Source organism: Haliaeetus leucocephalus, unplaced genomic scaffold (assembly GCF_000737465.1).
Source record: "Haliaeetus leucocephalus isolate CR32 unplaced genomic scaffold, Haliaeetus_leucocephalus-4.0 Scaffold251, whole genome shotgun sequence".
Lineage (NCBI taxonomy): Eukaryota > Metazoa > Chordata > Aves > Accipitriformes > Accipitridae > Haliaeetus > Haliaeetus leucocephalus.
Window position 1 is genome coordinate 12,054,911 of NW_010972687.1, and position 10,931 is coordinate 12,065,841.

The following is a 10,931-nucleotide window of genomic DNA, read 5'->3' on the forward strand; positions in this document are numbered from 1 at the left end:
GCCCCGGCCCCGCTGTGTCACCGGCCTGTGTGTGTCGGGGGGCCTCTGGCGCTCCCCGTGTCGCAGCCTGACGGCATTGCAGGCCGTGCTGCAGGCTTAACTGCCCGGGGACGTGTAGGGGGTTAGTCGTGAAACCTGAGATTAACCGCCTGCAGGCAATCTCCTTGTGGATTCAGGGCGTACGTACCCAAACAGTGCACCGTGCTAGCCACAGACGTGCGGGTCTCGATGTGCGTCTCGATAGCGTTATCGAGATTATACAGCTGTGCCTGCCAGGCTTTGCTTATGAACCTCTGAGAAGGATGATTAAAGGGAAGAATTACAGAGAATCACAGCTTTTTCTGCTCTTCACAACAGTCTGGAACTGGTCAGCCTGCAGGCTGCAAAAATCGGTTTCTGTGGTGAGGTGGGGCTGGTAGCATTGAGTGATGCTGGTGCACCACAGCGTGCTAGGAGCTAAGTGAAATGGTTTATGAAAAAAATGCAGCTCTTATCTCTGAGATGTAAACTAAACTAGTATCCAGTATAAGCCCCGCCCCCCTTTTTAATTGGAGTACTGAACATCAACAGGGACTTTTGCTTTTGAAATAAGGGATTATCTGCAGTGTAGAATGCAGACTCACTAAAGATGGTCTTTGTCTGATTTGTATGCTTAAAAATTACGCATAGCTTGGAACAGTGTTTTCTTAATAGATACAGAAATGTTGTGGCTGCCATCTACTCTCAAGAATATTGGAAATTTTCACTGCTTTCTGAAAATCATGCTTACTTTACTGCTCTGTGTTTATGTGAGGGTGTGCATCCTGTCTTGACCCGGGTCAAAGCTGCATGAGGCTTCTCGTCAGCTGTCGTGGCTACAGCAGTGTAACCTGAGCACTGTGCTTGATTGAGAATCAGGCCATTGACTTTGATGAGTGACTTGAGCGGGTTTATAACCTACTCTGACTGCCGTTAGTGCACAGTATTTTCTGGAAGAGCAATTACCTGCAGTATCTCAGTTGATTTTTACTTTAAACTATGCAGAAATGTAAAACTGCCTTCAGAGTTTAGTTGACTATAGTGGATGATCTTTAATTCATTTTGTTGACTCTGTGAAGGTCTTTTTAGGCTGCAAATGTTACAAGGAGAAATGTAAGGAAGTCTTTTAATCATTAATTGACGTGCAGAGAAAAGGAGATATTAAAAAGTACAAAGTCTCTGTGAAATTAAGCCTTATCACTGTTGTTTTAGTTGAATCTAAACTTGCTGAAGTGAAGGTTGGTTTACCATGCACTCATGGACTTTCTGTGATTGTGCTCTTGTTTGATACTACTTCATGTCTCTGTCCCATAGAATATTATTTGCTACCAGTCTTTTGCTCATTAAATTCTTTGACTGAGTTTGGCCATTTGCATTCTGCCTCTAGGTGGAACACACAGAATAGAAAATTTGCTTACAAAGTGACCGAGTCAAAGTAAGATTTATTTAATTAGGAGCAAATTAGTTTTATTAATCCATTCTTTGCTTATCAACCTTCTCTGTTTGGGAAAAACAAGCAGTTCATCAGAGATTTAAAACTGGGCGTTATGTTCTTAAGGATAGCTTAAAATAGGACAGATTGGAGGTATGTAAGATGCGACATTGTTATGTAGGTAAAGTTCGGGCTTTTCACCACCCTTGCTCTTGGCAGAGGCCGCAGTTCCTCTCGGTAGAATTAAAAAGCAGTATAGTCGCAAAGAAGATTCACTTTGTTGATTCACAAATAACTGAAAGCATCTAGGAAATAGATATTTTGAAGAATGTAAGATACATGTTTATAAGTATGCACTCTTTGTGGCATAACTCAACCAATATCCACCAGACATTTTGCTGCTAAATGTGGTGGCTACATCAGAGACACCCTTTGGTTAGCAATGGCAGAGTGCATGCTCAGTGTGAGCATCTGCAGACTGTGGGGGTTGCAGTAGCAAGTCCTGGTCCTGTGGTTGGCCATTTGCACAAAGAGGCATAGCTTCCTTTTCTCTTTCTTTGCTTTCTCTTCTATTTCTCTTACCTATTACAAGTTCCTAATTTGAGATTTATTTGATGCAGTTAAGTGCTGCATGCAGTTTCTGATTGATAGTAATTTTGGTACTTCCATAAAATTAGTTGCGAGTCAACTGCTTATTGTTTATATTTCAAAAGTGATGCCTTTCCCTCAATTTGAGAATATCTGAAGTAGAGGAGCCTTAATACATTATTTTGAAATAATCTTTTTCTGAAATACTCATTGCTATTGAGAACAGAAATGTAATCCAGCCTCAATCAAGTTACTTTAGGTTCTTCGAAATTGCCTTGCTATCTTTGACCAAGGCAGTATTCACACATAACTGGAAGATGATTGGTGACTGTTTGCCATTTGTTTTATTAACAGGGTATTAATAAAAAAGTGAAATAAGCATAAATGTACTTTTTATAGGCATGCATGTCATCAGCTCTGTTAGTTGGTATGCATATGTGGAAATAATAAATCATGAACCTAATTGCATATTAACTTGTTGAGAAGACTATAGCTTTTAATTAATACTTAAAACCGAATAATGTTTATTTTTTTCATACCAGGAGGTCTTCCTAAGCAGGTGTTTTGTGTTTAGAAATTAGAGGACTTTGAATAATACATCACTCAACAAAAATCAACATCTCTGCTTATGTTTGGGGTATCCAATAATCTGCTTGAGTATGTATTTAGTGGGGCATATTGATTTACTTAAACTGTTGCCTTTCTCTGAAGCACATTATGTTTTAATTGTTTGTTCTTCTTCCAGTGCCTTGCGTTCCACGATATTTCACCCCAAGCTCCAACACATTTCTTAGTGATTCCTAAGAAGCCAATTGTCAGGTTATCTGAAGCAGAAGATTCTGATGAATCTGTAAGTACTCTAGAAGCTTTCTGTACACCAAATTGTACTTCTAATTACTTCCTAATTTACTAGACTCTCCCCCTTTTCCTCTTGACATGTCAAAGAGGCAAAGTAGTTTTCCAATACTATAATCCTTTTCTTCTAGCTTAGAATGGGAATGGAGTTAAGGTTTTCCAGTAAAAGTAGTGATACAAAGCAAAATGTATTTCTGGGTATGTATCTGCAGTGCAAAATGCATTGTTATTTTGGAGTACAGTCTTGATATCTGTTTTCATGGTTTACAGGCAGTAGTACTTATTCTAATATGGGCTTGGGGTTTTGGGCAGGTCAGAGATGAAGAAAGAAAAAGTTAGCTGAGAGGTGCTGAGTATTTCAATTGTAACTATAAACATCAAGTTAAAATACTCTGTAAACTTTTACATGATAAGATAAAGTTTCTTTTCCACCAGAATTATATATGTTGCCTGAAGAAGTAACGGGGGCTTTAACCATGAGATAAATTTAGCTTCTGCGACACTTCTGTAGTTTGTTACTGTCTAGCTTGAATTTTTTCCCCCTATATTATGCATAGTCAGTCTTTATAACTTTTCTTGGACAGTGTCAGTTGCAGGCAGACAACAATTTGAAGAGCAGTGACTGAATTTCTAAGAATTAGCTTACTGGCTTATTTGAATGGTTCTCTGCTCTCATTCCTTCCCTTCCTGCCCTCTCCCCTTTTTGTGTGTTTTCTGTTTGTTTTTTTCTTTCTTTTTTTTTTTTCTCCTCCAGCTTCTTGGGCATTTAATGATTGTTGGCAAGAAGTGTGCTGCTAGCCTGGGCCTGACCAATGGATTCCGGATGGTTGTGAATGAAGGGCCTGAGGGTGGGCAGTCTGTCTATCACGTACATCTCCATGTTCTGGGTGGTCGTCAGTTGGGCTGGCCTCCCGGCTGAGATTTTTATACCACAAGAGCTAACTGCATGCATACAAATTACCACCAAATAGATTTTAATATGTCGCCCATTGATCTAGCCACTGTTAATGTATTTTTTTTTTTTTAATGTGTGTCTACGAAGGGTAATAAATGCTTTGAACAACATTCACACAATAAAGATTGAGCATGTGGGAATCGTCTTTGTCTGGTGTGCCTTACTGATGGAAACAATTCTGCAAGTTAAAATGGTGTTCTCTGGAGTTTAAGTATGTAGCGTGTTTCAGTCTGCCATTAACAATCTTCTGTAGATAGTGATTTGCCGAGGCATTTGAAACCTGAAGGTACAAGTGCTTAGCAGTTTCATGTCTTTTGGGAAGAAAACTAAACTTCTTGAATGTGGTATGTAAATACTTGTAAAGCCAATGTAGGCTGCTGCTAAAACTTTTATAAAAAGTTTTGTATGAAATTTCAAACATGCTGTGCAAGGGCTGTGTTAGTACAGTGCAGTGTGTCAGAAACATACAGCTCCTGTTGGAACGCTCTGTCAGTGGCTGCTTTATGAGGCCCCATCTTTCTGATGGGAAGGGTTAAGACAATAGCGTTAATGGCAGCTGTGATAGTTCCATAGCACACTGGTATTTACTTATACATTGTGATTTTGATGGAATTGAGGACTTGAAATGAAAATACTGAACTGTGTCTGTAGGGCCTTGTAAGGTGCTCAAGGCATTTCGACACGTAAGCAGCATGATGTATGTATACATTTTAGATTCCAGATTTATTGGGCGGACTTTGTCCTTCAGTGAGTAGTAGTTTTTCTATGTTGCTGCATACAGTTGTTCATGCAACACTCATCGAATCTCCAAGACAATGAATTTTCTTAAGTTAGGGTTACAGATGTGTCTGCCAGTGTAAATATAAAGCAACTGTTCTTTCTGTTAAAACTGAGAAGTCCCAGCTAGCCAGTTTTTATGATGGAAGATACTTGGAAGACTTTGGGCAGATGTCTTAAGAAAAAATGGGTGTTTTTGAGCACCGCTTCTCCAGAGTACAATTTTAACACCAAAGGTGTTAGAGAAAGATACATGGGAATGTAGAAGGTGGACAGTTAAAGGCTGTGAGTTGTGATTTCTGTTCAGATAAAAACTTGTGTAAGTTTGGTAAAGGCATTTGAATTCATTCAATGTGAAAGTATTCTGTAAGTACTTCTGAAGGTTCTGAACCTTCAGAGTTTTTACCCTCAGACATGACTTCAGTTGGAAAATCAGCTAGTGCTTCTGAAAGCAGCTGGTCTGTAGTCAAGTTAGGAATAAAAAGGTGGTCCTGTAGTGGTAGCTTCACAGCTGTTCTCCTGGGTGTCCTGCACAGAAGTGAAGAACAAAACCAGCCAACTCCCAGAGGTACAGCATTGCTGAGCAGACAGCTGAATGTGTAACACAAGAATGAGGTTTCACTAGTGGATACAGTGGGGCTACTGTAAGGTTTATGGCTGGGAAACCTGCTATCAGAACAAGTTCATGAAAGGCACTTAAGGATATTGAGATCAACCATTGGCACCCAAGTGTGGGAAAAGGCATGTGATGTGTGTACTACTTTCACTGTTCTAATTTCTGTTCTATGTGTATGCTTTATACCAACATTGGCATTTGTGAATTAAAACATGGCTGTTGAAGTTAATTGCATCACTGCTGAACCCTGTATGAAAGTAACCCAGTAAAGCTTTTGTTGCTTTCCTTGGCATCTGACTTGCAGATGCACGTGATTCAGGAAGGTAAGAAGACTTCCAAGTGAGGGCAGAACCATGGAATTGTTTCAAGGGTAGCCATGAGGTGAGGTTGCTAACCAGTTTAGTTTTGCTTCAGTTTCAGATGAGTGTGTTCCATAGTACCTTGAAAACTGAAGACATGCTCAAATGATGAGTAGTACTGAGCTTAAGACACCTGTCAGACAATGGTGAGCACAATGCGGGAAAAATACAATTGAAGGAAAACTTTTTCCTAAGTTGTGGCTGTTAAGAGATCACTGAACCTTCAGGAAATGGGAGAACTGGGTATTAGTTGCCCTCTTCTAGCTCTTAAAAGCACTTGTCAGTTTGTTGCTAAAAGGTAGACTTCAGCCACTCTGCCATCAATTTCCTTCTGCTTGAGTTGCAGTCTGTTACTTCTGTGGCTAGGTAATAGCTCTGGTACAGCTGCTCTGTCCTATAATTTCTAAGGCCAGTTACAAAGTGAGATATGTTAACTGCATCACAGCGAAATGGCAGACTTCATCTTAGATACTAAAAAAACCAGGGAGATGGACGTGGGAAAGTGGGGTTATCCTGTATGGCCCTTCAGCTCTACAATAGTGATGGATCTAAGACACCCTCACGAAGATGTCTTGGTCTCTTCTGTTTCTTCAAGTAATCAATTATTGTAATTCAGTGACAAAAGCCTGTAAGCAACCTGAGGATTTCACCTTTATTTAATCTTCATGGGCAGAAGGTGGAAATGATTTACCTGAAGTAGATAGAAGCTGATGTGTGGTCTGAAACTGAACTGCTGTAGTATGTCTACTTAACTGAATGACTGAGGTAGGCAATATATGCTGTTATGTTTCTGTAAACTCCCTGAGGTATCCGGAAGGTGTTCCTGCTTTTCAGAGGTAGGGATGGAGTGGAGAGTGTGTTGGGAAGCAGTAGGGGGCAAATTTGAAGAAGCTAGATATGACTTAGAAATTAAGGAGGACTGGATTCTTCCTGTAAGTTTTAGTGGTCTCTGGTAGAATTTATGTCTCACCTTGCAGATAATACCCCTGTTACATTGCTTCAAATCACAGACAACAAATGGTTATTAAGCAATAATCCACTGAAAAAGAACTTGGCATGGAAAATTACTGGCAGAGAAAGCTTACGGATCACGTATTTATTTATTTATTTATTCAATTCTTAAGGATTTAAAAAAAGGAGTGATCAAGAGGTATGTATACGTCAGTATTTTAGTTTGTATTGAAACTGTTCTTTCAAAGTGAATTTGGCTGTGGTTTAGTTTGAGGTATTGGAGTGGTCTTGGGCTGTGTGGATTGGATTCTTCTTGAATGAACTGGAAGATGCACACCAAATATACTCTGGCCACAAATAGGCATTTGGTCTGTGTGTCCAAACTAGAGCATGACAAAATAATAAAACCCAAAATGCTGAAATGTTTGTAGTATGGGTGTTAGATTCTCACATCAGCTTTGCAGATTGACTCTTACTAATCTGTACTGCTTGCTAATGTATTTCTAGTAAAGATGGCATCCATGGGGATGGCAATAAAGGTATGAAAAAGGCAGAGCTTACACAGAGAGTACAGTATGAAACTGAGAAGATCATGAACTGAGAAGGAGAAGGACTCAGGTTTTATGAGGGGTTTACACATAGAGGGTGAGCTTGGTCTGAAAATACTTCGTTGTCCTCAGGACAGTTGAACAATGCAGAAAGTAAACTGACCACTTCAAAGGATGTGTCTCTAACTTACAGTGACACAGAATACTTGAGCATTTGAGAGAGTGAATTGTTATGTCAATTTTATTATTTTTGTCCAGCTTCAAGTAATGGTTACACTAACAATAGCATGGCTATGTTCAAACCCTCTGTGTGTTTAGGTTTTGTTCGTATCTGCTGCATGTTCCTTAAGAATTAAACTAGGCAAAAAGATTGATTCCTTCAGGAATGAATGACAGGGATGTGTTTGCAAGAGCCGTGGGAGACTTTGAAGGGTCCATGCTACCTCCAGGTTGCTGTGGAGCTACAGGAGAGTTCCCTTTTCTTTAAATCCAGTGAATGTACTTAGGCTGTTCTGGTTCTAGGACTTAAAATTACAGAGACCCAAGTAACCCTCTGATGAGTGTCTGAGAGGGCGAGCTAAACTATGCATGTGACATTTATGTCAGTTTTTAGAATGTCGGTCACTGAGTTTGAACTAACACCTCCTAGGTATGAAATTTTGCATTCTTTTAGATATTGAGCTGTCCAGTCTTCTTGAGCCAAGCTGACCACATGTACCCAACACAGTTTTGGAAAATCCCATGACAGTAACTGTTGCAGATTTGGACAAGCCATCTTGACTTAGGCTACAGTTGTCTTATTTTCTCCTTTTTCTTTGTTATTTTCTTGTGTGTTGGAAATTATTTCTGTGGACCAGATGGAATTTTTCTCAAGAGCACTGTGTTAATCTTTTATTTGATTATGGTTGTATTTGCTGTGGATTTAAATACAGAATTATCTCTTGATTCTGTCTGTTTCTTCTCCAGTTAACGGGTAAAAAGCAGCCATGGCAATGATTTCCTTTAGTTTTTAACAGACAGGGAATGTCTGTAATAAACTTGACAGAATGTAAGCTTGTTTTATTGTTATTTCCAGCTAAGAATTTCTGTCCTTTTGACAAACTGTAATAGTGTAGTTTAGCCAATCCATAGCTGAGCATGAAGAAACTGGGTAAAAATCAAGACCTAGGCTAATACTGTTGGGCAGAGCTGTCCACCAGGGTTGGCCACCAGGTATATGCCCTATACCAGTCATGAAGGAGTTGAAGAGGAGATGTGGGCTTTATTTGACTGTAATGTGCCTACACCTGACACTTGGACTAGTTACAGGGCTGCCAGGTGGAAAAAACCCCTGTGTCTAAGCCTAAAACGCAGAGTCCTCTGCATAGAAGTTGAAGGGGCTTGGTGGTTTAAGGAAAGGTGACTGCTTCAGTGACTGGGGTAGGAACAAAACACTTTGGAGATAGGAAACTTGAGAAATATCTGAGGATCCAGCCCCTTTGAGGGAGAAATGTCAAGAGAGCAAATGTGTTTTTTTCTGAGAAACAAAAGGCTCTTGAGAGAAAAAGCATTTCACCTAGAGGTTCAAGAAGAAGGAGACTACCTCTTCTCAACTCATGGTAAAAGTGAAAAAGAACTGGCTCACATCTACTCAGTAACATCTTTATAGGTGTTGCTAGGTTTCCAACACACAGAACATCCAACAGACAGTCCAGAATGTGTGTTTCTAACACCCTGGAGATTATAACAAAGCAACTGATTTTGCTCTTACAGAGGCAGTGAGTGAGTTTAAAACAAAGATATATACGTAATCCTATCAAGTATTGCTTTTAAAAATGCATGGGTAAATAGCTTGCAGATGTTATATGCTGTTTTCACACTTTTCAAAAAGCAAACTCAAAATGCAAGGTTGCTTATTCAGTTAAGTGCCCAGTATTCATATAAATTAAACTGAGATCAAGAGTTAAGACTGATTTTTCAGTAAAGAATACTGTGGATGTTTTGTCTGTTGTGAGCAGAAGTACCATGTTTACTGCTCGGACACATAGCCACAGATTGATGAGGGTGGTATAAAAAGCTGAGTGGAAGAAGCGTACCTCTATGTTCATGCCTCAAAAGGAGTGCTCTGTATTTCTAGGATTATGTAACATTGATGTAAACACTATATACCAGCAGAGCAGAGAATCTGTTAGAATCAGGAAGTACTTTAGCATGTTTAAGGCCCTTCTTTCCATAAGGAAGTGCCATCAAACAATTGATCACAGCAATTAGTAAAAGCAAAACTGGTGCTAATTATTTCACTTAACGTGTCAAAACACAGCCTTACAGGAGCCAATGCCCAGGATGTGAACGGTAAAGGGACAGTAAGTGAGGCTGGAGCTGCAGTTGCTGACCCCTTTGTCAGGAAGGATTTGTACTGTTGGTTTGGCTGAAGGTCAAGTACCAATCAGTCTTTTATAACAGATTTCAGCAGCAGAGAAGACTCACAGCTGAGAATAACTATACTCCAAAATAATCAGGTACTTTTGTTTTGTTGTAGTGGTAGCTGTGCTTCTGTGAAATTTTGTCAATGTAAAAATTCCGTTACTGTGAAGAAGATAGCGAATTCTCTAAACACTTGATAAAACATCATATTGATAGCGTATGTTAGTTGAAAGATGGAAACTAGATGTGGAAAAGCCCCACCCTGCTATCTCTTAGTGGGAAGGAGGGAGAGTGTTCTGCTTTGCTCGTGGCTTATATTTTGTTTAAAGCTCTGACAGGCCTTGGAGTTGTATCTTCTTGCAGAACAGGAACAGTTCTGTCAATTCATTCGTAAAACGTACATCTGTGCTGCAGGTACTTTTTTTTTTTTTTTCCCCTCTTCTCCAGGAGTAGCCAGTCTCTAAATGCCATTTTACATAAGCAAGGAGGTATGATCAATGTTTGAGACCACAGCAGCTAGCACTTACTGAAGCAGCTGGTTGGAGCCGTAGCAGTTTAGTGTCTTAAAAGGTCATTTACCCTGGCAGAGTTGAGATAATTCTATTTATCTGTATGCCTCTGTTTTATAGTTACAGAAGATCTAGACTATGGCGGGTGGAATAACAATTCCAGAAGCTTCGTTTCAGGAAGGAAATGTCTATGGGGAAAAGGAAAGGGACAGGTGAGGAAAAAAAGAAACAGAGTAAACAATGTGGTGATTGAATGGGGTGATGCTGCAGTGAGAATCTGTGCATGTTTATGTTCTATTAGGGCAGGAAGGGGGACATTCTTATGAAAGGCCCCTTCTGCTTTCTTATGTGGCACTGGGGACTTCTGTTTTCCCAGTGTTGTTCTCTCTGGTTCCTTTGCTCCGAGCACAGGTGTAGAAATCTGGAGGTGAAGTTGTGTAGCTCCAGAGAGTGGTTGCTCATCTCTGATTCAGCTCTGTGCTAGGGGTCTGTCTCTGTCAAATAACCCAGTGCAAGCCAAGGGAAATTCAGCACCCTGATTTGCATCAGAGCTCATCCACCTGTCTATAACATTTCTGTACTTTTGCACAGAGGGGTGGTTCCAAGAAGCTGTGGTGACAAACCTAACATCACAGTACTTACACAGGTCTTCTTTTCTGTAGTCTGTTGATTGGAACACCTTCAATGATTAGGTTGCAAATGACACTGCTGCTTATTGATAGTGTTCATTCTTTTTTCTTTACAATAATTTCTGCAAAAGGATTTAACTTGATTTAATTTTTAGTCCAAAACCTTTACCCCATAAATTGCACCTGGATCTCAATTTAGTGAGAACACTTGGTTTTATGCTTGATGGAATTAATCAGCTTGTTGCTGCCTTTTTTGTAGTTAGAAAAACCTCATTTGATTCTTAATATTGT

At 39.8% G+C, this 10,931-nt stretch overlaps 1 protein-coding gene across 1 annotated transcript in view; it reads left to right on the forward strand.

Moving 5' to 3' along the window:
* Positions 1–3,990, forward strand: part of HINT1 (histidine triad nucleotide binding protein 1) — a 4,374-nt gene extending 384 nt beyond the window's left edge. The window contains exons 2-3 of the mRNA XM_010568724.1: positions 2,784–2,888; positions 3,648–3,990. Of these exons, the coding sequence (XP_010567026.1) occupies positions 2,784–2,888; positions 3,648–3,812 (270 nt within the window). The 3' untranslated portion in view covers positions 3,813–3,990. The remainder of the gene's footprint in view (positions 1–2,783; positions 2,889–3,647) is intronic.
* The last annotated feature ends 6,941 nt before the right edge of the window (positions 3,991–10,931 follow it).